Source organism: Aspergillus welwitschiae, assembly GCF_003344945.1.
Source record: "Aspergillus welwitschiae strain CBS 139.54b unplaced genomic scaffold BDQ94scaffold_2, whole genome shotgun sequence".
In the NCBI taxonomy this organism is placed as follows: Eukaryota; Fungi; Ascomycota; class Eurotiomycetes; order Eurotiales; family Aspergillaceae; genus Aspergillus; species Aspergillus welwitschiae.
In genome coordinates, this window is record NW_020798696.1 from 508,813 (window position 1) to 535,932 (window position 27,120).

General features: G+C 53.8%; 9 protein-coding genes across 9 annotated transcripts; 6 read left to right on the top strand and 3 right to left on the bottom strand.

Moving 5' to 3' along the window:
- The first annotated feature begins 1,151 nt into the window (after nucleotides 1–1,151).
- On the top strand, nucleotides 1,152–8,330 carry BDQ94DRAFT_44310 (bifunctional carbamoylphosphate synthetase/aspartate transcarbamylase). The gene is made up of 3 exons (XM_026775788.1): nucleotides 1,152–2,036; nucleotides 2,098–8,096; nucleotides 8,151–8,330. The coding sequence occupies exons 1-3, from the start codon at nucleotides 1,313–1,315 to the stop codon at nucleotides 8,205–8,207; spliced, it is 6,780 nt and encodes a 2,259-aa protein (XP_026631488.1). The 5' UTR covers nucleotides 1,152–1,312; the 3' UTR covers nucleotides 8,208–8,330.
- Nucleotides 8,331–8,949, top strand: BDQ94DRAFT_44311 (uncharacterized protein). Its single transcript, XM_026775789.1, has one exon. It carries the CDS (start codon nucleotides 8,453–8,455, stop codon nucleotides 8,765–8,767), a length of 315 nt encoding a protein of 104 aa, XP_026631489.1. The 5' UTR covers nucleotides 8,331–8,452; the 3' UTR covers nucleotides 8,768–8,949.
- Nucleotides 8,950–9,600: 651 nt separating this feature from the next.
- BDQ94DRAFT_179594 (allantoate permease family MFS transporter) lies at nucleotides 9,601–11,515 on the top strand (the record flags this gene model as incomplete). Its single annotated transcript, XM_026773425.1, has 7 exons — nucleotides 9,601–9,842; nucleotides 9,904–9,948; nucleotides 10,008–10,199; nucleotides 10,264–10,409; nucleotides 10,475–10,534; nucleotides 10,602–10,856; nucleotides 10,919–11,515. Exons 1-7 carry the CDS (start codon nucleotides 9,674–9,676, stop codon nucleotides 11,513–11,515), a joined length of 1,464 nt encoding a protein of 487 aa, XP_026631490.1. The 5' UTR covers nucleotides 9,601–9,673.
- A 597-nt stretch (nucleotides 11,516–12,112) lies between these two features.
- BDQ94DRAFT_165608 (alpha/beta hydrolase) lies at nucleotides 12,113–12,766 on the top strand (the record flags this gene model as incomplete). Its single annotated transcript, XM_026770357.1, has 1 exon — nucleotides 12,113–12,766. One exon carries the CDS (start codon nucleotides 12,113–12,115, stop codon nucleotides 12,764–12,766), a length of 654 nt encoding a protein of 217 aa, XP_026631491.1.
- Nucleotides 12,767–13,132: 366 nt separating this feature from the next.
- On the bottom strand, nucleotides 13,133–15,049 carry BDQ94DRAFT_179596 (acyl-CoA synthetase; the record flags this gene model as incomplete). The annotated part of the gene is made up of 4 exons (XM_026773426.1): nucleotides 13,133–13,317; nucleotides 13,385–14,520; nucleotides 14,626–14,939; nucleotides 15,018–15,049. The coding sequence occupies 4 exons, from the start codon at nucleotides 15,047–15,049 to the stop codon at nucleotides 13,153–13,155; spliced, it is 1,647 nt and encodes a 548-aa protein (XP_026631492.1). The 3' UTR covers nucleotides 13,133–13,152.
- Nucleotides 15,050–16,129: 1,080 nt separating this feature from the next.
- On the bottom strand, nucleotides 16,130–18,337 carry BDQ94DRAFT_165610 (exocyst subunit EXO84; the record flags this gene model as incomplete). Its single annotated transcript, XM_026770358.1, has 3 exons — nucleotides 16,130–16,529; nucleotides 16,582–17,857; nucleotides 17,938–18,337. The coding sequence occupies 3 exons, from the start codon at nucleotides 18,335–18,337 to the stop codon at nucleotides 16,130–16,132; spliced, it is 2,076 nt and encodes a 691-aa protein (XP_026631493.1).
- Nucleotides 18,338–18,552: 215 nt separating this feature from the next.
- On the top strand, nucleotides 18,553–19,899 carry BDQ94DRAFT_133946 (TOM complex receptor protein TOM20). Its single transcript, XM_026764379.1, has 3 exons — nucleotides 18,553–18,738; nucleotides 18,825–19,070; nucleotides 19,156–19,899. Exons 1-3 carry the CDS (start codon nucleotides 18,681–18,683, stop codon nucleotides 19,353–19,355), a joined length of 504 nt encoding a protein of 167 aa, XP_026631494.1. The 5' UTR covers nucleotides 18,553–18,680; the 3' UTR covers nucleotides 19,356–19,899.
- A 566-nt stretch (nucleotides 19,900–20,465) lies between these two features.
- gel2 (1,3-beta-glucanosyltransferase gel2) lies at nucleotides 20,466–22,790 on the top strand. Its single transcript, XM_026775790.1, has 5 exons — nucleotides 20,466–20,672; nucleotides 20,738–20,868; nucleotides 20,949–21,048; nucleotides 21,115–21,399; nucleotides 21,462–22,790. The coding sequence occupies exons 1-5, from the start codon at nucleotides 20,664–20,666 to the stop codon at nucleotides 22,395–22,397; spliced, it is 1,461 nt and encodes a 486-aa protein (XP_026631495.1). The 5' UTR covers nucleotides 20,466–20,663; the 3' UTR covers nucleotides 22,398–22,790.
- Nucleotides 22,791–22,799: 9 nt separating this feature from the next.
- On the bottom strand, nucleotides 22,800–26,933 carry BDQ94DRAFT_133950 (F-box and WD domain protein). The gene is made up of 2 exons (XM_026764380.1): nucleotides 26,326–26,933; nucleotides 22,800–26,272 (listed from the first exon to the last, which is right to left on the bottom strand). The coding sequence occupies exons 1-2, from the start codon at nucleotides 26,663–26,665 to the stop codon at nucleotides 23,244–23,246; spliced, it is 3,369 nt and encodes a 1,122-aa protein (XP_026631496.1). The 5' UTR covers nucleotides 26,666–26,933; the 3' UTR covers nucleotides 22,800–23,243.
- Nucleotides 26,934–27,120: the final 187 nt, after the last annotated feature.

Here is a 27,120-nt window from a genome sequence, read left to right on the forward strand (position 1 = left end):
AGGTAGCTTGTCAACTCCCCTTAATGCAAGGGGGTCAAGAACGCCATTTAGGCGGGAACGGAATAGCTACAAAATGCGGGGATAACATGCCAGGTGTATTCAAACAAGACGCTCCAGCAGATATAGCATATAGTTAGCCTACTGTATACAGCGGGAAAAAGGAAAAAACTAACTGCATTATGCTAAATTACTTTGTTTCCAGAAGGTACTCAATCAAACGGCATCCCACCGAAAGACGAAAAAAGTACACTTTCCGATAACGGGTTGGCAATGAGTTTTCCTCGAAGCGTCATTCGGGCCGATGATTGGAGGGAAGGGTAGCCAGGCATCGGACCGGATCCAGAACCGAAAGACCAAGGCAGGCAAACCGGGCTAGTGCTCACCGCCTGCGGTGGCCACAGGCTGGCTGCAAGCGTGGTCGATCCGTGTGGCGAACTGTCCCCCCAAGGAACCAATGGACGATGACGGAGACGGGCCATCTCGGCAGTTTTTTTTGGGGCTGGTGGCACTAATTGGCAGGAAAGGTCTGTGTGTGCGGCAGAACCGCTCTCTGCAACCCCCTCCACCGAACTGCAATCCAAATACGAGACTAACCTAGAATAGAGCTTTCTGCTTGCGATGACCTCACTCGGTTACACATTTGTGGCTGCTATCACGTGGATTCCTTGTCAGGGGATGTATTTGTGAGACGAATAAGTCGTACGATGGGAATTTTCATAGTAGATTGGGATTATATTCCCTCAATTCATGATCCCCAGTAGACGACGGTAAGAAATTATAGTACTATCCATGCCGTGACTGTTGGGTCATGCAGCCTTGGAACTTGGGGAAGGGAAAAGGGAGGAGGGGGAATGGGACTGACTGGCTCCCGGATTGCGGACAGAAATTGCTTAGACTCCATAATTAGCAATGGAAAGAAAGCCAACGAAGGCACCCAGTGCTCAACCCCCTCAAATCCCCCAAAAATGTCGAGAAAAATTTTCGTCGGAGGCGGTCAGGGACAGCAGAATGGCTCATGATCCCCGGATCGGTGAGTTCAACAGCCCAATGAGAGAGCTCCATCAGCCCGCCGTACACAAAATTTTATTCTTGAGAATTCTTCTTTTCTCTCCTCTCCTCCTTCTTTCCTATATTCTTCCTCCTCCCGTGCAGAAGCAGCAGAATCAACTCTACTCCCTCCCCTCTTGCATCTTTCTCAAAAGGGTCTTGGAGGCTGCTGATGCTACGGTAGAGAGAATACCCCCCAGTCATACAGTCCCCGAGAGGACCTTTTTCCCCTCCCCCCACATACACACACACAGTCACCACCGCAATGCCGCAGTCCGCTGGTCACGAGGAGGCTGCCCTCCCCTCTAGCCCTCTCTCTGGAGGCGCAGTGGCCTACAGCCAGATCAACAAGGAATTGCAGCCGCTTCCCCCGATGGAAGCTCACACTGGGGCCGTGATCCCTCCCGCTTCGGCTCCCTACCGGGGCAGCAATGGGAGGATGGTCGCCGTCGAGCTTGAGGACGGCACCGTCTACCAGGGCTACAGCTTTGGTGCTGAGAAGAGTATCGCCGGTGAATTGGTCTTCCAGACCGGTATGGTGGGATACCCAGAGTCCATCACGGATCCCTCGTATCGGGGCCAAATCCTCGTCGTCACCTTCCCCCTCGTCGGCAACTATGGTGTCCCTTCCCGGGATACCATGGATGAGTTGCTGAAGACTCTTCCCAAGTACTTCGAATCCACCCAGATTCACATTGCGGGTCTGGTCGTTGCTACTTATGCCGGAGAGGAATACTCTCACTTCCTTGCTCAGTCGTCCCTTGGCCAGTGGCTGAAGGAGCAGGGAGTTCCTGCTGTCCATGGTGTTGATACCCGTGCTCTCACCAAGCGCATCCGTCAAAAGGGTAGCATGCTGGGTCGTCTGCTGCTTCAGAAGTCTGAGACTGTCAGCGACGCCACTGTTATCCCCACGGAGAAGGACAGCTGGAAGCCTTTCTTCGAACAGATCGAATGGGTTGATCCCAACAAGAAGAACTTGGTCGCCGAAGGTAAGCACCCTACTCACGTTCTTACTCCAGAGAAGGATCGCATCTGACTTGAATATGACAGTGTCGATCAAGGAACCCAAACTTTTCTCGCCTCCCGAGAATGTCGCCCTCAAACACCCCTCCGGTCGCCCGGTGCGTGTCCTCTGCTTGGACGTGGGTCTCAAGTTCAACCAGCTGCGCTGCTTGCTTGCCCGCGGTGTTGAGGTTCTCGTCGTTCCCTGGGACTACGACTTCCCTACCCTTGCTGGAAAGGACTATGACGGTCTGTTCGTCTCGAACGGTCCCGGTGACCCGGCTACCCTTACTACCACCGTCAACAACCTGAGCAAGACCTTGAAGGAGGCCCGGACTCCCGTGTTCGGTATTTGCTTGGGTCACCAGCTGATTGCACGCTCCGTCGGTGCCCAGACCTTGAAGATGAAGTTCGGTAACCGTGGTCACAACATTCCCTGCACTAGCATGCTCAGCGGAAAGTGCCACATCACTTCCCAGAACCACGGTTATGCCGTGGACTCCAACAGCCTTCCCGAGGGCTGGGAGGAACTTTTCGTTAACGCCAACGACGGTAGCAACGAGGGTATCCGTCACGTCAGCCGGCCCTTCTTCAGTGTCCAGTTCCACCCCGAAAGCACTCCGGGTCCCAGAGATACCGAATACCTGTTCGACGTGTTCATCAACAGCATCCAGGACACCATCGCTTCCTCGGAAGCTCTTCAGAAGCCTGTCTCTTTCCCTGGTGGCGTGAAGGAGGAGAACATCAGAATTGCTCCTCGCGTTTCCGTGAAGAAGGTCCTGATCTTGGGCAGTGGTGGTCTGAGCATCGGTCAGGCTGGTGAGTTTGACTACTCCGGTAGTCAGGCCATCAAGGCCCTGAAGGAAGAAGGCATTTACACCGTCTTGATCAACCCCAACATTGCCACCATCCAGACCTCCAAGGGTTTGGCCGACAAGGTCTACTTCCTCCCTGTGAACGCCGACTTTGTTCGCAAGGTCATCAAGCACGAGCGCCCTGATGCCATCTACTGTACCTTCGGTGGTCAGACCGCACTGCAGGTCGGTATCCAGCTCAAGGATGAGTTCGAGTCCCTCGGTGTCAAGGTCCTCGGTACCCCCATCGATACTATCATCACCACCGAAGATCGTGAGCTGTTTGCTCGCAGCATGGACTCCATCAATGAGAAGTGTGCCAAGTCCGCTTCTGCCTCGAACCTGGAAGAGGCTATGGGAGTCGTTGAGAGCATCGGCTTCCCCGTTATCGTCCGTGCTGCCTACGCCCTTGGAGGTCTTGGCAGTGGTTTCGCCGATAACATGGATGAGCTAAGGGAGCTCTGCGTCAAGGCCTTCGCTGCCAGTCCTCAGGTGCTGATCGAGCGCAGTATGAAGGGATGGAAGGAAATCGAGTACGAAGTTGTCCGTGATGCCAGAGACAACTGCATTACTGTCTGTAACATGGAGAACTTCGACCCTCTCGGTATCCATACTGGTGACTCTATTGTTGTTGCTCCTTCCCAGACTCTTTCTGATGAAGACTACAACATGCTGCGTACCACCGCCGTCAACGTCATTCGCCACCTTGGTGTTGTCGGAGAGTGTAACATTCAGTATGCGCTGAACCCCTTCTCGAAGGAGTACTGCATTATCGAAGTCAATGCTCGTCTGTCCAGATCCTCCGCTCTGGCTTCCAAGGCCACTGGTTACCCTCTTGCCTTCATCGCTGCCAAGCTTGGTCTGGGTATCCCCTTGAACGAGATCAAGAACTCGGTCACCAAGGTCACCTGCGCTTGCTTCGAGCCTTCTCTTGACTACTGTGTCGTGAAGATCCCTCGCTGGGATCTCAAGAAGTTCACCCGTGTCTCCACTCAGCTCGGTTCCTCCATGAAGAGTGTTGGTGAGGTCATGGCTATTGGACGTACTTTCGAGGAAGCCATCCAGAAGGCTATCCGCTCCGTCGATTTCCACAACCTTGGATTCAACGAGACCAACGCCCTCATGTCCATCAAGGGTGAACTGCAGACTCCCTCTGACCAGCGTCTGTTTGCCATTGCCAACGCCATGGCTACTGGCTACAGCGTCGACGATATCTGGAAGCTTACCCAGATTGACAAGTGGTTCCTGAGCAGACTTAAGGGTCTCAGCGACTTCAGCAAGCTCATGACCCAATACAATGCCACCAGTGTGCCTAGGCCCCTTATCCGCCAGGCCAAGCAGCTTGGTTTCTCGGATCGTCAGCTTGCCAAGTTCCTCAGCTCTAACGAACTGGCTGTCAGACGTCTGCGTGTTGAGTCTGGTATCATTCCCATTGTGAAGCAGATCGATACGGTTGCTGCTGAGTTCCCCTCCGTCACCAACTACTTGTACCTCACATACAACGCCTCTGAGCACGATGTCAACTTTGAGGACAAGGGTATCATGGTCCTCGGATCTGGTGTTTACCGTATCGGTTCGTCCGTCGAATTCGATTGGTGTTCCGTGCGGGCTATCCGTACCCTCCGTGAACAGGGCCACAAGACGGTCATGGTCAACTACAACCCGGAGACCGTCAGTACCGACTATGACGAGGCTGATCGGTTGTACTTCGAGAACATCAACCTGGAGACCGTCCTTGACATCTACCAGTTGGAGTCCTCTAGCGGTGTGATCATCTCCATGGGTGGTCAGACTCCCAACAACATCGCCCTGCCCCTGCACCGCTTGAACGTTCGCATCCTTGGTACCTCTCCCGAGATGATCGACGGTGCTGAGAACCGTTACAAGTTCTCCCGCATGCTTGACCGTATTGGAGTTGACCAGCCGGCCTGGAAGGAGCTCACCAGCACTGAGGAGGCTACTGAATTCTGTAACAAGGTCGGCTACCCTGTGCTTGTCAGACCTTCTTACGTGCTTTCTGGAGCTGCCATGAACACCGTCTACTCCGAGCATGACTTGGCCAGCTACCTTAACCAGGCTGCTGAGGTTTCCCGGGAACACCCTGTGGTTATTACCAAGTACATTGAGAACGCCAAGGAGATTGAGATGGATGCTGTGGCTCGCAACGGTGTGATGGTTGGTCACTTCATCTCTGAACACGTTGAGAACGCCGGTGTCCACTCTGGTGATGCCACCTTGATCCTGCCCCCGCAGGATCTGGATCCCGAGACCGTTCGCCGCATTGAGGAGGCTACCCGGAAGATCGGAAACGCTCTGAACGTCACTGGTCCTTACAACATCCAGTTCATCGCCAAGGACAACGACATCAAGGTCATTGAATGTAACGTCAGAGCTTCTCGCTCTTTCCCCTTCGTATCGAAGGTAATGGGCGTTGATCTCATTGAGATGGCTACCAAGGCGATGATCGGCGCTCCCTTCGCTGAATATCCTCCTGTCTCCATCCCCAAGGACTACGTCGGTGTGAAGGTGCCCCAGTTCTCCTTCTCTCGTCTCTCGGGTGCTGATCCCGTCCTGGGTGTCGAGATGGCCTCCACCGGAGAAGTCGCATCTTTCGGTCGTGACAAGTACGAAGCCTACCTCAAGGCCTTGATCTCCACCGGTTTCCGCCTTCCCAAGCGCAACGTGCTGTTCTCTATCGGTTCCTACAAGGAGAAGATGGAGATGCTGCCCTCGATCCGCAAGCTGCACCAGATTGGGTTCAACCTCTTCGCCACCTCCGGTACTGCTGACTTCCTGAAGGAGAACGGCGTCCCCGTCAAGTATCTTGAAATCCTTCCGGGAGAGGAGGAGGACATCAAGTCCGAGTACTCGCTCACTCAGCACTTGGCCAACAACCTGATTGACTTGTACATCAACTTGCCGTCCAACAACCGGTTCAGACGTCCTGCCAACTACATGAGTAAGGGTTACCGCACTCGTCGTATGGCCGTTGACTACCAGACTCCTCTGGTTACCAACGTCAAGAACGCCAAGATCCTGATTGAGGCCATTGCTCGCCACTTTGCTCTCAACGTGCAGACCATTGATTACCAGACCAGCCACCGCACCATCATCCTGCCCGGCTTGATCAACGTCGCTGCTTTCGTGCCCAACCTGATGGTCCCTGGCTCCCCTGACTTCCAGCTCATGACCAAGGCATCTATCGCCGCTGGTTTCAGCATGGTCCGTGTGATGCCCGTTGGTGTCGACGCTTCGGTCACCGATGCTCGTGCTCTGAAGATTGCTCAGCAGAACGCGGAGAAGTCCTCCTTCTGCGACTTCAACTTCTCTGTTGTGGCTACTACCGACAACGCCGACCAGATTGGACAAGTGACCGGTGACGTGGGATCCCTCTTTATTCCCTTCAACCATCTCTCTGGCAACATCAGCAAGGTTGCTACGGTCACCAACCACTTCGGCGCCTGGCCGTCCAGCAAGCCTATCATCACCGATGCCAAGTCGACTGATCTGGCCTCCGTCTTGCTGTTGGCCAGCCTCCACAGCCGCAACATCCACGTCATGAGTGTGTCGTCCAAGGAGGACATCAGCCTCATTGCTCTCAGCAAGGAGAAGGGTCTCAAGGTGACTTGCGATGTTTCCGTCTACAGCCTCTTCCTCACGAAGGATGACTTCCCTGAGTGCAGCTCGCTGCCCTCGGTCGAGGACCAGAAGGCCTTGTGGGAGCATCTGAGCACCATCGACGTCTTCTCCGTCGGCAGCATTCCCTACCAGGTTGCTGGTGAGAAGAGCTCCCCTGTCGCCGGTATCGCCGAGACTCTGCCGCTCTTGTTCACTGCCGTCTCCGAGGGTCGCCTGACCGTTGAGGACATTATCGCCCGTCTCTACGAGAACCCCAAGAAGATCTTCGAGCTGCACGACCAGGCAGACAGCTCTGTCGAGATCGAGGTTGACCGGCCGTACCTGTTCCAGGCCCCCCAGGGTGCCTGGTCTCCTTTCAACGGCAAGAACGTTCGGGGTGCTGTGCAGCGTGTTGTCTTCCAGGGCAAGACCTCCTGCCTTGACGGTGAAATCATCTCCGATGCCTCCACTGGAACCGACATGTCCACCCACCGGATTGTGCCCGCCTCTCCTTCCGTGAAGGCCATGTCCCCTATGGTGCATGCTCGTCCCGAGAGCTCTCTCGACCGCAGACTGTCCTTCTCTGGAACTCCTCTCCGCCCTGGCCGCAAGCTTGCTGAGCAGGCCCCTGCTGTGGGAGAGCTTGGACCTCCTCTGTACACCCCCGTTCCCCAGGTGTCTTCTTCTCTTCTTGAGATGCTCTCTCGGTCTACCTTCAGACAGAAGCACGTGCTGTCAGTCAACCAGTTCACTCGGGCTGACCTGCACCTGCTCTTCACTGTGGCTCAGGAGATGCGTCTGGGAGTCCAGCGCCAGGGTGTGCTTGACGTCCTGAAGGGCCGCGTCCTGTGCACTCTCTTCTACGAGCCTTCCACCCGGACGTCCGCTTCTTTCGATGCTGCCATGCAGCGTCTGGGAGGCCGCACCATTGCCATCTCCACCGAGCACTCCTCGACCAAGAAGGGTGAGACCCTGCAGGATACCGTCCGTACCCTCGGCTGCTACGGAGATGCCGTTGTCCTGCGTCACCCCGATTCCAGCAGCGCCGAGACCGCGGCCAAGTTCTCCCCTGTCCCCATCATCAACGGTGGCAACGGCAGCGTTGAGCACCCCACTCAGGCGTTCCTCGACCTTTTCACTATCCGTGAGGAGCTCGGTACCGTTACTGGCCTGACGATCACCTTCACTGGTGACTTGCGTTACGGCCGCACTGTGCACTCCCTGCTGAAGCTGCTCCAGTTCTACGATGTTCGGGTGCAGCTGGTTGCGCCGAAGGATCTGTCCCTGCCTGAGGAGGTCCGCCAGCAAGTCATTGCCTCTGGCCAGCTTGTTGTGGAGTCTGAGGAGCTGACTCCTGAGATTGTTGCCCGCTCCGACGTTCTGTACTCTACTCGTGTGCAGAAGGAGCGCTTCAGCGATCTGGCTCAGTACGAGCGTCTGAAGAACAGCTTCGTCATCGATAACGCTCTTCTGAAGCACGCCAAGAGCCACATGGTCGTGATGCACCCTCTGCCCCGTAACGCGGAGATTTCGGAGGAAGTTGACTTCGACCAGCGGGCGGCCTACTTCCGCCAGGTTAGTTTCTCCCCCGACCCTTTGTTTGAACATGATGCTGATGTTGGACTACAGATGAGATATGGTCTTTACTGCCGTATGGCTCTGCTTGCGTTGATTCTGGCGCCTTAGGTCATTCCGGGGTATTGACGAGTTGTACGAATTGAGGAAACCCGAGGATATCTGTGGCGTTGTTTCACAGGTCTGAATGGCGACCTCCAAGCATCATGTGTGATTTACGTTCCGTGTTGCTTTTCTTCCTTTTTTCCGCATTGGCTGGTGTTTTCTTTCGAAAAGTTAAGCAGTGTTATACATATACCGCGTAGGCTGCGAGGCGATTAGAATGCCCGCATGATAGATTAGATGAATTTCCTTCCATGAACACAATCATACCGTTATGTGTGATGTATGTGGTGTGTGTATTATGTATTGTGTGTGATGTGTGTGTTTTATGTGTGTGTTCTGTGTGTTGTGTGTGTCGTGTTCGTTATGTGTGTGTTTTGTGTGTGTTGTGTTTTCTGTTTGGTTTGGCGTTTTCTATGTTTTGTTTGGCGTGTTTTCTCTTTTTCTTTTTCTTTTCTTTTATCCTTGGGTTTGGATGGACGGACTTTGGGATTTTTGGGAACACTGGACTGGCGTTGAATATGCGGGACATTTTGGGTGGGATGGACAACAACAAGAGATACCCCTGACGACTATGAACAAGATACCACCGAGAAATGTTGATCATGACTCGCGAACAATACTATGATGATTATTCGATGCCATTTATTTTCCAATTTTCCCGATCTCTATATCTCGTATACTTTCCTTGTCTTATTGAATCTCATTTTAAGACGAATGTATGCCTAAGAATCACTTGTCATAATGGTTGTTGGTTACCTCTGTATCTGATTTCATACTTCCTACAGAAAAGTAGTATGCACGTTATGAAGATTATGCTATGCATTCAAGAATCACCGCCAACTGGTCTGAGCGATGAACGAGATTCATTCTAGCATCGCAACTCTCGCCCGAGTGAGCCAGATGACGTTGAGCGGGCTGCAGATGGCGTGCTTTCTCCTCCAGAATGCACCACTTCGGGCCTCTTATTCATCAGATCAAACTATGTGCGCAGAATAGCCATCAACTGTTCAATACTTACTCAGAACCAGCAATCTGAAGATCACTTACGCAGCGACATAAACCCACATCATCAAGCATCGTACTATGCAGGTCTTGAAGTATCCAATTAGTGGGTCTCTACCATCAAACAATCCCCCCATCATCATCAGGAACATCTAGCTGCACCCCCACCCCCGAACCTTATCAACTCTACTTCCTCTTGGGTGGACTACTCCACCAATCTCGTCATCACCGCTCCAGATTGCGCATCGGCTCGTGGATGTAAATATGCCATAGCAGGCAAGGATTAACCATTCTGGACCCTGACAATGCCTTTGATCGCGGCAGCCATGATGTCTGTCCCACGTGGAGTACAACTCCAGCAGCCGGGTTATATAGTCCCATCTTGTCATGGAAACGTGTCTGATTGACGCTGTCTGCAACACTTCAAGTTACTGCCAGAAACAGGGATCCATACTCTGCTAAGAAGCAGCATGACATCCACACCTGAAAAGACAGTAGAGGCCGACGAAAAGGCCGCCTCCCCAACCACAAGCAATGTCACAAATATCAACGAGAAAGCTCTCCTTCGCAAACTAGACTACCGTCTTCTCCCACCACTAACCATCCTATATCTCTTATCATTCCTCGATCGCAGCAATGGTACCCCCTCCTTCCCACACCTGATGATTCCATCAAATCTAACTAGACTCCATTACTACAGTGGGAAACGCCCGACTCGAAGGCATGGCCACTGAAATCCACATGTGTACGTATCTACCACATTCACCCCCACCACATCACATAACAACCCTAACAAGAAGATAGCAGGAGACCAATACCTCACCGGCCTAACCCTCTACTTCATCGGCTACGTCCTCTTCGAAGTTCCCTGCAACATCGTCCTGAAGAAGACTACTCCCCGGATCTGGCTCCCCACTCTAACATTAGTCTGGGGCGTTGTGGCGACGCTTCTGGGCGTGGTTCAGAACTATGCGGGATATCTGACTTCACGGACTGGTACACTTCCTCCCTAACCTAACTGCATCATGATATGTATGACGCTAATGAACGTGCTAAACAGCCCTCGGCATAGCAGAAAGCGGCCTCTTCCCAGGAGTCGTCTTCTACCTATCCATGTGGTACAAACGCAACGAGCAACACTACCGCGTAGCATTATTCTTCAGTGCCGCTTCATTAGCAGGTGCATTCGGAGGGATTCTAGCTTGGGTTGGTCTACCACCCCGTTCCCTCCTTTATCATACACTGAGCTAATCATGCTAACAATGTATCAGGGCATAGCCCACATGCAAGGCGTAGGCGGATACAGTGGCTGGAGATGGATCTTCATCCTGGTACTATCCCCAACCCTCTTCCCCCAATACATCAAACCCCAACTAACCCAAACCTCTCTAAATGAAGGAAGGACTCCTCACAGTCCTCATGTCCATCGGCGCTTACTTCTGGGTCTACAATTACCCCTCAACAGCCGAATTCTTGACCCCCGAAGAGCGCCAATTCATCCAGTTCCGTCTGAAGAACGACAACGACTCGACCCGTGACGAACAATTCACCTGGAGTGCTGTCTTCGACGCTTTCAAAGACATCAAGGTCTGGTTATATGGACTAGCGTTTCACACGATGTCACTGCCGCTGTATACTTTGTCTTTGTTTATGGTGAGCTATCCCCCCACGCTCCCTCCAACCCACAAACACTCACTAATCGAAACCCGCTACAGCCAACAATTATCTCCGCCCTAGGCTACACATCCGCCCAAGCTCAACTCCTCACTGTCCCGCCTTACGCCGTCGCCTTCATCTTAACCATAACCGTAGCTATTTTGTCAGAGCGCACGCACCGTCGCGCGCCGTTCATTCTCCTTTCCACGGGCCTAGCATGCATTGGATACATTTTACTTCTGAGTGATCATCGACCAGGGGTATCCTATCTGGGCACGTTCTTCGCTGCAGCGGGGATCTACCCCGCCGTGGCAATTGTGTTGTCGTGGCCGGCGAATAACGTCTCCGGTCAGACGAAGCGGTGTATTGCGAATGCGATGCAGATTTCGATTGGCAATTTGGGGGCTGTGTTGGGGACGCAGCTATATCGGACGGAGACGAGTCCGAGGTATTTTTTGGGTCATGGGTTTGCGTTGGGGTATCTAGTGGCGAATCTGGTGGTTGTGGGAGTGCTGTGGGAGGTGCTGAGGAGGGAGAATAGGGTTAAGGCGGAGGTGAGGGAGAGGGAGGGCATGGAGGCGTTAATGGGGGATGTGGGTGATGCTGAGGGGGATTTCTTGGGGGATCGGGATCCGAGATGGGTGTTTCAGACGTAGTGTCGGTATCCAGATAAATCTGGGGGGGTATAAGGGCTCAAATTGTGCTATGGTTCTCTTGTACGTCTAATTTAGGGTGTCTGCTTCGTATTCTCATTTCTGGAGGGTTGCGTGAGTTGGTTTGAGTAACCCTAACTAACTCCCACCGCTCCTGGCGGGTAGCTGCTTATATTGACCCTCCCAGTAGCTATGAAGAAGAGTTACTCCGGGGATGTAAGGGCCCACTGTTGCAATTGGGTCAGTAATGTTCTATGTATGCAAAAATGCTGCGATAGGTGCACCCGAGTGGACGATACTCACTAGTTTGAGCGCATCGGCTCAAGGTGATGGATGAACGTATCCAGAGTCTCTCCTAATTCGGCAGCCCCGTCTCAAGGCCAACAACGACTTCCCAAAAGAGACATCTTCAGTCACGACTTCCTTGTTCTTCTCAGTTCCTTCCTTTCATGATCAGAGTGCACCATCTCCTGGTTGCAAAGCGAACGATGCTTTCTCTCTTCGGGTTACTTTCTTCAGCAACATTCCTCTCTTTTTACTATAGTACTTGTTCATTTGCTACATCTTCATTTATCTTATATCACCATCATCACACTTACCATGACAAACCAGACCCCAGAAACGCTTAGCCGGTGGAGTTTGACCGGCATGCGCCTTCGCCGACACCGCAAATTGGTCAAACGACACTACCCACTGCCAGTAGGCGCACCACCCCATTCCAAGGGGGTCATAGCAGTCAATGCGCGAGAAGGCCAACGCCAAATAGTTGTCTATAAGTACTGTGGAGTAGAAATCGCCGGTGCGGCTCCAGTCATCATCCACCTCAGCGGCAGGGGCTTCTGCGTCAAGTCGCATGGCATCGACGATGACTTCCTTCACTGTGTCGCACGTGATAATAGCACCTTCCTAGTCCTCGACGTTGAATACCGTCTCGCCCCGGAGTACCCGTTTCCTGCGGCGCTCGAGGACGTCGAGGACGTATTGCAATTTCTCAAGGGGCATCCTGACAAGTACGATCTCACACATTTGGCTATCTGTGGGTTCGGTGCTGGGGGAAACCTGGCTTTGGCTATGGCGATCAGTTCTCCTCCTGATACTTTTGAAACTGCGGTTGTGTTTTATCCAATCACCGACATGTGGATTTCAGAAAAGCTTAAGATTCAACTCATGGATCCGAGGATAAGGGACAGGATGAGAAGGGGGACGGGTGGAGTGATGCCGCTATGGGTGATGGACACGACTCTCAAGTGTTAATTTGCGCGGACACCCTCGTAATATTGTGATGGATGTGAGGGTTTCGCCGGGTCGCCAGCAGGACATGACTAGGTATCCGCGCAGGTGTTTCTTTATTACATGTGAAGGGGATCCGTGGGCCCTGGAAGCTAGGACGTTGGCAACTGGGTTGATGGGAGCCAGGCGTGGAACTCCGGCATTTACGACAGTGAGGGTGATGGAGATACCTGGCGTAGGCCATGCTTGGGATAAGTATAGAAAGCTTGATACGCATGGAATGCAACTGAGGAACATGGCGTATAATGAGGCGGCGCGCTTTTTGAGGAGAGAGGTCGATCCATGACTTTCATGCATTCGTTCAGCTGTTAGTGGACTCTATGTGGTATTATAATTATCTCTAGGTTAGGCTAGGCCAGCTCCGGCCAATATTTCTGCACCAGCGTCTTCTTGTTCACTTTGCCCATGGCGTTGCGTTCAATCGCTTCCACCAGCTTGAGCACCGTCGGCACCTTGTAAGGCGCCATCTCCTGCTTGAGCTGCGCACGCAGACTCGCCAATTCCAGGGGTTCCGTCTATATCCATATTAGCATGCACTCACTCAGCCCGTAACAATAGAAACATCAAACAAGATAAACTCACCCCAGACCGCTGCTTAACCACGGCAGCCACACGCTGTCCCCATTCCTCATCCGCCAATCCCACGACTGCCACCTCCTGGATAGCATCCAGCCCCAGCATCTTCCGCTCCACCTCCAACGCCGAGATCTTATACCCTCCAGACTTGATCAAGTCAACGGACGCACGACCCTGGATAAAGTACGCCCCCTGCGCATCCCGTCTCGCCACATCCCCAGTCTTGAACCACCCATCCTCAGTGAACTCCTTCTTCGTAGCCTCCGGCTTGCGCCAATACTCCATGAAGACATTATCACCCTTGATCTCAATCATACCATCCTCATCCACAGCATCAATCACCTTGCCGCTCTCCTTATCCGTCAACCGCACCTGCACGCCCGGCAACGGCCACCCCACGCTGCCGTCAATGCGCTTCTCCGTCTCCAAGCCGCAGCTAATCGCCATTCCGATCTCGGTCATTCCGAACCGCTCGAGGAGAATCTGTCCCGTGATGGCGGCGAACTTGCTCTTGATGGGGGTAGGGAGCGCCGCGGACCCGCTGACCATTAGGCGGAGGGATTGGGCGCCAGAGCGGGCGGCCGATTCGTGCTCGGTGCCTCGGAGGTGGGTTTCGAAGTAGTCGATGAGGCGAGAGTAGATGGTGGGCACGGCCATGAACATGGTTGAGCCGCCTTCGCGCCAGCGGGTCCAGATCGTGGCGGGGTCGAATTTCGGATGCATTTCGACGGTGACGCCACTGAGAAGACTGGCGGCGAGGCCGTTAATGATGCCGTGCACGTGGTGGAGGGGGAGCACGTGGATCAGCCGGTCAGTGGGACTGTATTTCCAGGCTTCGATGAGGCATTGTGCCTGGAAGGTGATGTTTTTGTGCGTGGTCACGCAGCCCTTTGGGTTGCTGGTTGTGCCGGAGGTGTAGATCATTAGGGCGCGGTAGTCCAGGAAGGAGATCGGGCTGATGGTGGGGAGGGTGATTGCGGTGGTGGTTTGCTGGTGCGGGGTGAGGGGTTTGAAAGGGACGGGTTTGGTGATGCTTTCCTTGAGGGGTGTCTCGAAGTGCGCGAATGTTGGGTGCAGGAGAATCAGGGAGGGGTCGGAGTCTCCGATCGTGTAGAGGAGCTCTTTGACTGGGTGGGTGGTGCCTTTGAGTTTTGAGGTTAGTGTTTATCGTTGGGTTCTTGAGGCGCAATGGGCTATTTTTGGGTTCTCGGGTGATTATCATAGTGCAGGGTGTGGTGTGGACATACAGAGAGGGACTGTGACACCCCCCGCGGCCCAGACGGCCCATTGCGTAACCACGTAGTCGTAGCCATTGGGCGTTAGGAAGGCGATGCGGCGCTCTTCCAGGTTTCCGACTTCAGTGAGGCCTAGCTCTTCCAGAATGACCTTCTTCAGGGCGGCGGCATCGGCTAGCAGTTGTCCATAGGTGAAGTCCTGCCCTTTGGTGGCGTCGACGACGGCAACCTTGTCGGGAGTGTTCTGCGCAAAGGCATTTGCTTGCACGAACAAGGGCAGAGACGGGAGGGCCGTCAATGGGAGGGCCTGGTGCTCGGCATCTTGCCTGCGCGGGCCACGTCGATTGTGAGCATTACTTAGGGTTACAAGTAACTGCGGATCAAGGCTCGGGAGCGATACTCACCCTTGTATAGATTGGCCATTAGGGAGCCCCATGTTGATTGATTGATGTCGCGGGGGAGAGACTGTACTGATTGAAGGGAGGAAGAAAGATTAGATCGGAGGAAAAAGCGACAGACGAAAAAAAGAAGCAAGGAGCCCCAGACAGGAGCCAATAGAGGGGATGAACCCACTTGCTGTTGAGTCTGCACGCAATAATCTTCGTCCGCTGCTTATCGTTCGGAGTTTCACGCGGATTTTGTAGCCGAAACTGTTGGGGTCCGCCGCTCGGCTTCTAGATTTGGGGCCGAGGTGGAACTTGTGTGTCCAGCCATGCCCACTTCATGTTGATGGAAAGCAATTGCTATCAGCTGCGCTTTCAATTGCTGGTGAGGGGGTTCAGCCATCTCGTAGATTTGTGTGAAAGAGCTGTCTTTTGGGGACAAGTATTGAAGACAACATCGTGTAGGCCATCGTCTCAGGTAAGCCATGTCAGATCATCTCTAGTCAGGCACCGTAAGAAAAGCGATCAGCACACTAGCCACACTCTTCTCAGACAAGTAGCGAGTCATGCTAGACAATAGCATCTAATGATAGCCAGCAAGAAATGTGGAGAGATCAGTTCAGTTGCCAGCTCGACTTCGAGGGAGAGATCCATGAGCAGCCTATCTTCACGTGATCCCACGTGTCCGGGATTGCTTGATGCCGACTTCGGAGATCCTCTAGACGCTTTTGCTACTATTCTATCCCCCGCTTCAGTAACATGATGGAGGTAGCTTGAAGGACAGGTATCTGCGTATCTCTGCTTGTAGGAATTTTTTCAGACTTGTCGATTGCAAGTTTCAATTCAAGGGAGGAATAGTTTGTGCGGGGGTATACATGGATCCATTGAACGTCGGTATAGCGCCATATACACAACGAAGCTCAGCGTTCATGGGTATGGGTAGAACATTTAGAGAATACAGAATAGAAGACACGAACATAGGTCCATTCTGGAGCACGGCGCGTGGGGTCTATGTCAAACAGACTGAAAATATAAAAGTGCACAAACGGGCGACGCAGAACACACATCATCAAACATAGCCTCCTGAGGCTAGTGGTAATAGACAGAAAGATAAGCCAATATACACGCGTCACTTAAATAATTGCAGCTGCCGCTGCAGTATCCGCTAACCCGGAAATAAGGGACTCAGACCGGGTCATCTGCGGTCGTTCGGTGAACTCTTCACCCGTCTCCAAGTCCTTCGCGACGAGGTCGGTAAAGTCCACGCCTACCTCGGTCAGCTGATCAGCCTGCTCATGCACGATGTCAATGCATTTCTGCCAGACAGTTGTGCCGCGTTGGACGCTGCTGAGCTGGCGCGTGAGCAGGGCGTTAAAGCCGTCAAGGTGGTGTTTTGCCCAACGGATACTGGCGCTGGACATGACCGGCGGAAAACACTGTTGGTAGATGCTAATGGTGTTCTTGATCAACGTGAAGTAGACGTAGGAGATCTGGAAAATGTAGAGTGGGAGGTCTCCCTCGAAGATACAGGCACTGCAGTAGGTTAGTATTCGTGCGACTGGGTGAGCGGTATCGGGAGACATACCGGATCCGTTTGGAGACGATTTCCGAGCGGGTTTTCAAGTACGCTTCCCGGGCTTGATCTTCAAAGCCTAGCCGCGTGAGCCAGGAGACCCTCGTTTTGGTCGACACGGGAAATGAGTGTGTATCCACGAGCGCTCGCAGAAGTACCTCCGCCAGGGTGGCTGCACGCTCGTCGACCTTCGTATTGATCACGTCCTGCGCGACCGCGTTGCCCTTCAGGCCCTTGGCGAGCTTGCGAAGCCGCTCGACGTTAGACACAGCCTCCTCAAACCGCTGCAGGGCGATGTCAATATCCAATTCGTCCACCTGCCCGTCCACCCAACGAAGATTCTGTTGCTTTCCATCCACATCGATACGCACCTCCGGCTTGTCGCGGGTGCTTTCGCCGCCGTCATACTGATCCGGCATGGGGGAATGGGAGGGGCGCCGGACGCCCAGGTAGCCGAATGACTCGGTGGATTTGCTTGCGGCCTCAGTCTCCGAGCGAAGATTACGTCGGAGATCCTCGACAGTCTTCCGGAAGGTCGCGAGCAGTTCCCCTTTAGCCGAGCTGTCGCGCTTGTCATGACGATAGGTAAACGGCTTCCCGCCGACGCGGACGTTGATTGCATTCGCAATTCCCCGGTCTTCGGCTTCATCTCGAGCAACCCCCGCGGAGAGATTGGCACCAAGGTCGATCATATCGACGTCTTGTAAGGGCCAGCATTCTTCCGCGACCAGCTTGGTGGGGACCGGCCCGCGATGGCTGCTCTGGTCAACCCGCTTGCGCTTCTTCGCGGCGATCAGCAGGTGGTCGTTGAGCAACACTATGTGAACTGGTCGCCTGGGCTTCCAGGTTGCAGAGTCCAGTTCCACCCAATGCCCCGTCTCCATCACGATGTGTCGGCCAGGTACCACCGGTAGGAACTTCTGGGAGCCCTCCACCGTCTTCCAGAGGGTTTGAAGCTGGACGTTCCACATGCTCTCCAGATTAGCGACAGAACTCCGGTTGGCATTACGTTTCGGCATGTACTCGTCAACGGCGGGGGACATGGGATTCGGGGTGTTGCCGATGGTGGTCTGTCCGAGCGCAGTGGTAAGCTCCGCCATCAGAGTGCGGAGGGTCCGCATTTCCCCTTTGAGCTTCTCCGCCTCCTTACTGATCTTGATGAATTGAGTGCGGTTCTGGTAAACATTTTGCTGCAGATCGGTCGAAGTTCGGTTTTTAACCTTGCGAAGGCTCTTCTGATATGCTTCGATTTCCTCTTCCGAGGCATTGGCGAGCAGGTTGGCAACGTCTGGCGGAGATTGGTGCCACGTTAGCACCCGTGGGATCGGGAGGGGGAAAACGCGGGGACCTATATCGGGCGTCACTCACACTTGTCAACTGGGAGGCTAGGATCCCGAAGGGCATTCAAGTCCACCTTGGGGGGACCAGAAGACTCGGTGGACGGTCTTCGACTCGTCTCGGGTGGGCTGAGCCCGCCATACGTGGCTGGTGCCTTGGGCAGGCCCGGCACCGGCGGAGCGCTGACATCGAAGTCGGGGGCCTGATTAAAACGGGTGGAATAGCGGCGCTTGACTAGATCAGAGGTCGCGCCCTTCGAAGGGGCCCGGTCCAGGGAGGTCGAGCTGGGAGAGGAAGTGTTCTGCCCTGGAGTACCGGCACCCTTACTGCCGTTATTGGTCGGCAAAGGGCCGGATATGGGCTTCGGAGCACTGATCTGGGGGCGGGGGCGGCGCGACTTGCTGCGGAGGGTCAAGCCACGGCTCTCCATGACTGGCAGCGAGTCTATGAGATAGAAAGATTGAGCCTGCAATCTCGTGGAAGGGGCGGAATGTACCGAGAGAGAGGAAGTATAGAGAGAAGGGGAGTATGGGAAGGGCAGCTCAAGCGGGACAGAAACCCCGAGGCGGAACAACAATGATCCCGGCAAAATTATCCGGGCAGCAAAAGAATCGCCGTCATCTCTTCACGTCCGCTTGTTTGCCTGTCTTGCTTCAGCTCAACCTCTCCCGTTCCCTCCCCCTTCGACGCCGTCCAGTTCCCTTTTCTTGGTGGACTCGCCCTTTCGCCGCTTCCGTCTCTCTTCCATCTTCACATCCCATCCAACCTTCATCATGAGGACGTCGACCTTGGTTGCCGCTACTGCCGGCACAATCGTCACCGGCCTTTTGGGTAAGGACACCAGCCCGGCCATCCACGGAACCATATACCGAGGTTGTCCAAACTGAGATGCTGATCGCCTTCATTGCCCTTTCTAGCCTACGCCGTCTACTTTGACCACAAGAGACAGACCGACCCGGAGTTCCGCAAAGCTCTCAAGAGGAACAACCGCCGCATGGCAAGGGCTGTCAAGGAGGAGGCTGAGGCCCAGGGTGCCATGCAGCGCGAGGTCATCAAGAAGGTCGTGCAGCAGGCCAAGGACGAGGGTTTCCCTACGGACCTGGAGGAGAAGGAGGCCTACTTCATGAGCCAGGTCGCTCAGGGAGAGTCTCTTGTTGCTGAAGGTATGCATCTCCCGGCCTGACGCGCTTTGATCACGTCCCCTACCCTATCTATGCATTGGCAATCCACGTACCAACCGCACTACAGAACCCATTGAGGCTGCCTTGTGCTTCTACAAGGCCCTGAAGGTCTACCCCCAGCCCAAGGACCTGATCTCCATCTACGACAAGACCGTGCCCAAGGAAGTGCTGGAGATCCTGGCCGAGATGGTCGCTCTGGACTCCGGCTTGAAGCTGGGCTCGTTCACTGGCGAGAGCGCCGCTCCGGAGAGCCACGGAGTCGAGTAAATTCGATTCCATCATGACTTCTGACCCCCGGCCTCCCCATCTCTCTCCCTCTTGCTTCGTTCACCCACCCGCCCTTTTCCCGCAAATGAACCCTGGCCTTGAACGTGTGTGACTTCTATAATATCCGGTTCACGCTGGGCCGTGGCCTGGTCTTCTGGCAGCGACGGAATCATCGGAAATCGCTGTCCGTCTGCCAGTCACACTTCTCCCCTCTCCATTACCCATGTACTTCCGCACCATTTCCTTTCCAGAATTCCCTGTATATGTGCATTGTGTCTTGGCCGCCGACCTGGCGGACATTTTTGGAATTTTTTCGGCGCCATCACTGTGTTGTTTCTTCTCCTCATCTTTTCTTATTCTCTACCGGGCCTGAACGGACGGCAAATGATCCGAGTCACTGGGGCCGGTAATATCTTCTTCCCGAGGTTTTCTCACGATGGGATGGAAACCCGGGTTATGTATTCCTAGACGCACGAACATGTAGTAGTTGAGAGTGCACGAGTCACTTGAGCCAAAAAACGACGATTTGTTTGATGTGAAAGAAGCGCATATGTATGAAGTTGTAAGGAGCATGGTGAGCGGTGGGTGAGCTGTGAGCGGTGAACTGCGTGGTGATGTGTTTATTGTGGTGCACGGTTATACTTTGTCTGTGCTAAGCAGCTCCGACACGCGAAATTGAACCAGGCAGGCATGCGTAATCAGCTCACACCCTCTTCATATCTTGGGCGACGACCCTCTTCGTTAGCCTGATGGTGCCAGGGTACTAAGTTAACTAACAGGGTCTCCAAGGGACAGGGAAAAGGGAACAGCCAGGATCGGCCCTGAAATTGGCTGGTCTGAGGCACGCCGTCGGGCTGATGGGGCGAGGGCAGGCCAATTACACCAGCAGCGACGGGGCTATTGGCGAGTAGCGGAGATTAGCGGTGCTTTGCGACCTCCACTTGGTTGGCGGTTTCAATCAATCTCGAATCACCGGGAGATTGCCTGCCTCCTGTTGGTCCCTGAGGGTCTTTGGGGGGGTTGAAGGACCAAAGACCGTCCCTGCCTTGATTTTTATAGCCATGAGCATGTCTCACTCCGGCCTCTTTCTTCTCGTGCTTCCCTGTTCAGCCTCTCACCCCCCCGCGCGCTTTCCTTCGTTAGCTGCCTTGTTTTGGGATTCTATTCCCACGTCACTCATTTTTATATACCAATCGTTGCTGTTTCGGATCTTCCTGTGGAAGACTCCATCCTCTCTTTTTTTCTCTTCTTCTATATACTATAACCTTTTCAAGAGTCGATATCTGTCGCTCCTGAAAACGTCGCAAAATGTTTCCCGTGAGTTCTATATCGATGGCACTTTGCGACCATGGGATAGGTTGCTGACTGATGGTCTGGTATAGACATACACTCAACTGTTCGCCGCGGCTTGCGCTTTTGCGACCACCGCCAACGCTGTGACTCCCATCGAAGTCAAGGGCAAGGACTTTGTCAACAGCAAGACTGGTGATCGCTTCCAGATCCTGGGTGTCGAGTAAGCATCCCCTTATCGCCGGCAAACTTATCTTTCGAGGAAAATCCATGTGCTGACTCCATGCTCGCTTCGCGCAACAGCTACCAGCCCGGTGGTTCCTCTGGCTTCAGTGCCACCCAGGACCCCCTGAGTGATGCAGATGCCTGCTTGCGCGATGCTGCTCTCATGCAGAACCTGGGTGTAAGACTTTCCATCCTGCTGAATCTCTCTCGCATTCACCCCCGCTAACTGTGGGGACCTGTCCAGATCAACACCATCCGTGTGTACAACTTGTCTCCCAATGTCGACCACAGCAAGTGTGCCTCCATCTTCAACGGAGCGGGTATCTACATGATTCTCGATGTGAACTCCCCTCTGTCCGGTGGCTCGCTTGACCGCACCAACCCTTCCAGCACCTACAACTCTGTCTACTACGAGCAGGTCTTCGGTGTCATCGAGGCCTTCAAGAACTTCCCCAACACCCTGGGTTTCTTTGCCGGTAACGAGGTTATCAACGAGCAGAGTGTCTATGAGGCCCCTGCTTACGTTCGTGTATGTTCCCCGTTGTCTCATTGGTGTGGCGTGATCGAATTCCTTGTTAATCATCTCTTCAGGCCGTCGTGCGTGATATGAAGGACTACATCTCCACCAACGTCAACCGCTCCATCCCTGTGGGTTACTCCGCTGCTGATGTGCGCCCCATCCTCATGGACACCCTTGACTACTTCGAGTGCAACCTGGAGAACTCGACCAGCTCTCGCTCCGACTTCTTTGGCCTTAACTCGTACTCCTGGTGTGGCGAGTCTTCCTACAAGGCCTCCGGCTACGACGTCCTGACTGAGGACTTCTCGAACGCCTCCCTGCCCGTTTTCTTCTCCGAGTACGGTTGCAATGCCGTCCAGCCCCGTGTCTTCACCGAGGTGCAGGCCCTCTACGGCAGCGAGATGGACCAGGTCTTCTCCGGTGGTCTGGTCTACGAGTGGACCCAGGAAGCCAACGACTACGGTCTCGTCGCCATCAACAGCAGCGACACAGCCACCCTGCTGGTCGATTATGAGAACTTGCAGAAGCAGTACAACAAGCTGGACATGAGCAGCATTGAGTCCTCCAACTCGTCCCAGACCTCCAAGGAGGCTGTGACCTGCAGCTCTGATCTGATCACCAACAACACCTTCCTGAACTCCTGGGACCTGCCTACCGTTCCCTCCAAGGTCGCTGACTGGATCAAGAACGGCTACAGCAACGCCACTGTCGGCAGCCTCGTTGCCGTGTCTGCCACCACCATCCCCCAGACCATCTACGACTACAACGGCAACAAGGTCTCCAGCGTCAAGTACAAGGTGCTGTCCGGCGATGAGTCCAACACTCCCGGCAACTCCACTTCCCTCACGAGCAGCTCCAACAGCTCTAGCACCTCGAGCTCTAGCTCTAGCTCCAGCTCCGGCTCGGGCTCCAGCTCCGACGATTCTACCTCGGGCAGCAGCGCCCTGTCTGCCCCCTTCATGGGTGTGCTGACCGGCGCCACTCTGTTTGCCGTCTTCATGCTGTAGAGCTGCTCCCCTTAGACATTTTTGCTGTTTCACTTTACATTCTGCAACCCCTTGTTCTGATTAGATTCTTTCCCCATACTGTTCCCGGTGAACCTGTTCTTGCCAATTATGACCATGACCTTTTGCCCCCAAGATGGAGGGTTTGTTCCACATGTATAGAGTGAGGTCCCCTGAATAGAGCTAAGTGGCAGTGGGCAGTTTGACTCGGGATATGATTTCGACGACGTTTAATACATCTACATGCTGTATATATACCTTTTTGTATTAATTTTGTAGTGCGGCTTTGCCGTAATGGAGTTATTACCTCGATTGTTCTTGTGAGCTTCACATGTGGTATGGATCTGATTACTAGTATATTATAGTCATTTTCGCGTCATGTGGCTGTAGTAATGCAATCACTTAGTCCTTGGTTACACTTCTTCTTTCCTAGCAGGCTCCACCATTGAACTTTTCGCAATCCTACTCCATCCTCGAGATCTAAATGAACGCTCTGAAGAATGACAGTAGAACTTGAGCACTAGATGTCTCCGTGCTAGAGAAATCAATACCCTCTTCTTGCATCATGCGATGATGCACTACTAGTCTAACACTACCTTGATATATATCCAGAAGAAAAACCTACAACATATCAATGATGGTAGCAATTTCGCAACCGCTACAGGATTATATCTTAATGACTAACTGATATACCATACACAGATCATATATTACGCAACACAGCATCAACAATTTAATCACATCGCAATAGATAACATACAACAGCAACGGTGATATCAAACAAATAGCACAATTGTATGGATAGAGATGTCTATCAAATCATATCACACACTCATTCGCAAATAGAGATCAAGCACGACCCTTTCCTTTGTCCTGCCCAGGAGACGGTTGGGCCGACGGTGACAGTGCTGGGAATGCCTCTGTCGGGTTGTGCTGGCCCGATTGACTCTCCGCTTCTGCGAGACTCAGCTGGATCGCGAACTCAAGATCATCGATCTCTTGTTGGCGACTGCTTTCCGCGACAGCTGGGCCTGATAGAGATGGGGAGGGTGGCTCGAATGGACCAGTGTCTGTGTCCAGGTCAGCGCGGGGCTTGTTGTCTTCGAGGAGACTGAGACGGATGGCTTCAGCGATATCAGGCTCGAGGTCACCGTCGGCGAAGTCTTCGTAGGGAGACGATGCAGAGGATAGCTCATCGGGTGCGATAGAGCTGTCATTCGGCCCGATGGTGTCGCTGGGAGAGGTGCTCACTGCCGAGCTCTCTATTACTTCACCGCGTTTGTGGGCTTCGCTGGAGTAGGCCTCTTGGCTGAGAAGTTGGGCGTAAGCGAGGAGCTGTTCTTCGTCGACGTCAGGGCCGAGAAGGTCAACGCCGAAGCGGTGGCTGAGGTGGGCGCGCTCCTTTTCGTCGGCGATCCTTTGACGTTCCATTTCGACCTTCTCATCTTCGATGTAGTCCTTGAGCGCGCCGCGGCCGCTAGTGTTGAAACGTTGACCTTCTGGAGCGGAGTTGCTGCCCCTTAGACCGCGACGGAGCCGACGCTTACTGGACTTGTATTGGTCGGCGCCGGAGGAGCTGTAGGACCAGTAACGCAGGTGGCTTCCTAGAGCGACCATGCCTCGTAGGACGGTTGGATCGGGATCGAGGCAGATAGCGCCTGTCGCATAGTAATTGTTACCAACGCCGTTAATGGATGCCTCGGCTTGGACAAGTCGGCGGCGCGCGCGCGTAGAGAATCGCGAATTGATAGTCCGAATTGGCCGAGTCGAGGAGGCAAGGGGATCCCAGGCCTGAACAAGGCCATCGTTTCCACCATGGACTAAGTATAATGAGGTCAAAGCGACGCAGGAAACTTGAGGAGATTCCGTTTGAATAATTCGAATGGGCGAAACGTGATTGATGACTTCAGCATTTTTCGACGTGGGCGACCGGATGTCCCATACGAAGACCGTTCCCGTGGCTGTACCCACAGCCAAGTAGCGTCCTCGCTGACCAGGCACTTCTGCATTGCCAGGCGATTGCTTCATGTGCGGAAGAGGTGAAGACGTCGCCGAGGAGAGTGCGGAGCTGCCGGACATACCGATGAGAGGATCTTCATCAATTGTCAACAGGGCATAGGTCGACAAGTCCAACGCACTCGTGGTGATCTGGACTGACTTTCTGTCACCAAAGTCGAAATCCGTGATGCGCCATTCGGTGTTTGAAAGGGAGCAGATCGTCTCACTCAAGCCACTGGAAGCGCGAGATGGAGCCATACTGCTGGAGCTGCTCACAGAAGAGAGGATAGGAGACTTGACGGGACCACCAAAGATGGACGGTACAGGCACGTTACCAACGTTGTGAGATCCGTGAATCGGCAACGACGTATCATGTCGAATTATCTTCCTCGTGTATCTGCGGATCGAAGCTTTCCCGTCATCTCCCACACCCTGGGAGATCACAAGGAACGATTCGCCGGCTCCGTGGCCATCGTCTCCCGCGAAATCGACCTTCAGATCACGTCTCATATCCCATCCCTCGCATACCTTCCGGAAATGCTTGGGCTTAAAGGACAGGAAGCGCTCGATCTCCTTCGTCTCTGCAGCTACCTGTTCCTCATTGAGCTTCATGGCGTCCGATGACGACCGAGGGCTATAGCTGCCATCGACTGAATCACGGCTGAACGGATCAAGCCGTGCGATGCGTCTGCTTAACTCAACAAGCTCCCAACGGACACTTCTGCCCGTTTTCCAAGCAAGCTGCTCATATTCCTCAGGAGACAATTTGGTCGTAGGCACATCAGGCTGTCGCGGGAGGTCAGAGAGGTAGAAGACCTCTCCCAAGGCGTTCAGAACCGTCGCCCAGATCCGCCGACGTGAATGACGTTTGGGAGAATAGCTATCATCAACCGCGATAGAAATGATAGGGACACCAGGACACAGCACCCATTTAGCAGTCACTTGGCCCCTCTCATACCTTTTCTCATAGGTAGGATGAGGACCAAGGGCGTAGGACGTGAGCACTCCAGTGGAGGAGCCTGACAGCATCGCGACCAGCCCGCCAGTCATTTTAAGGATGTTAGAGGATTTAGCAATCCAGACCGCAGTAACACCGGTCGCAATCAAGTTGAGCGTGGGGATTCCTAGACTAGGCTGCGAACTGGAATCCGCAATGCCCAAGAACCTCCCACGTTGCTCCGTGGTCGAGATGAAATAGGTACGGCCTTGAGGACATGCTTCGCCGTAGATCATACCATAGGGCTGACTGACATCCATGCGGTTAGGAGCTCCAACATGATCACCAGAGCCTAGCCCATACTCGGCATCTCCGGGAAATAGATCTGCAAAGTGTCGAAAGAACTGGTGGTCAGAGAGGCCCCATGTACCAACTTTCACCGTCGAGGGGTCACTAGCCGACGCGAAGCCTTGCTCCGAAGCGCCATGGATGAAGAGAGGTTCCTTCTTCTTGACTTCCGAACCGAAGGAGCCGTGCAAGTGGCTGACAGGGTACAGAAGCTGTGAGGTATAGGTGGCTACGGCGCTGCCATTTCGGACGCTAGCCGCTCGCACCGTACCAGTCTTTTTGGACGGTTCGAATTGCGCCGGCTTGCCTCTGGAGAGCGATCGGAGCAAGCGGGTTCTCATAATGTATTCACTCCTCCAAGATGCCAATGCAGTCAGCCTGGAGAAATAGCGCTTATCAGACGTCACCGCTTCCGACGACTTCGCTGTCGGAAGCCACGCGCCATCCTCGACGGTGTACGGGCCGGGGAAGTAACGAGAAAAAGCAATTCTCCATGCGTGAGGAGTCGTGACGAGACCATGGAAATGGCGAGACACCAGGGCCATCGAGGACAGAGAAGGGGGAGGCAGGTGCGACAGGATGTGTGTCAATACCTCTATCAGAAGTATTAAAACGACGTTCAGGGCTCCGGGCAATGTGATGACATACCATTGGGAAAGGTTTCCAGGGACAGGCCCGAGTAGCTGGAGGGCTGCTTCTTCCTAGATTTGACCCTCTCCTCCTGCTGGATCAATGGAGTGACGCTATCCTCATACTGATTGACTGTGTCGTTGAACGGCGCAATGTCAGTCTCCTTCAAGGGCGCTTGCTGGCCGCCCTCATATGAGTCATGACCGACACTGGAGTCCCCAGACTTCTGTTGGCGAAGCCCAGAGACTGGGTGTTCACCATGCGAATCATTTCCATGCTGAGTAGGATTGAAGGGCACTTCTAAAGAGGGGTCTACCGAAAGCGAACGGTCGAAAACTGCAGTAGGCTCGGATTGCATAAAAGAGTTTCGCGGGGTAACTGGGATACTGGAGGCGACTGAACCAGGGACGAAATCTGGATCAGTCGGAAGAAGAGGACAGACGAAAAAGAGGAAGGCGGCGAAAACGTGTGACGCGATACGATGCGATGAGAGTAGGACAAGATGGGACCAAGAAGGACAAGAGGGGAGGACAGAGAGGGAAGAGGAGAAAGAGAGAGAGTCACAGGCGAAGGAGGACGAAGACAGTCCGGCGATCGACGAGAATCGACGGAGGGGAATCTTGCTTAGTGTCGCCTCCCTTTGCAGGAATCAATCAGCGCCCGTCCTCGGCGCGCGTGCTGGTCACGTGCTCACGCGCCGTCCCGCGAATGGCTTCATTTCCCGGCATTTGTCGCCATCCATGCAGCCAGTAGTATACATCATCATTTGATTAAATGCTACTCCCTCACTTTTCATCTGCGTGCTACTTGATA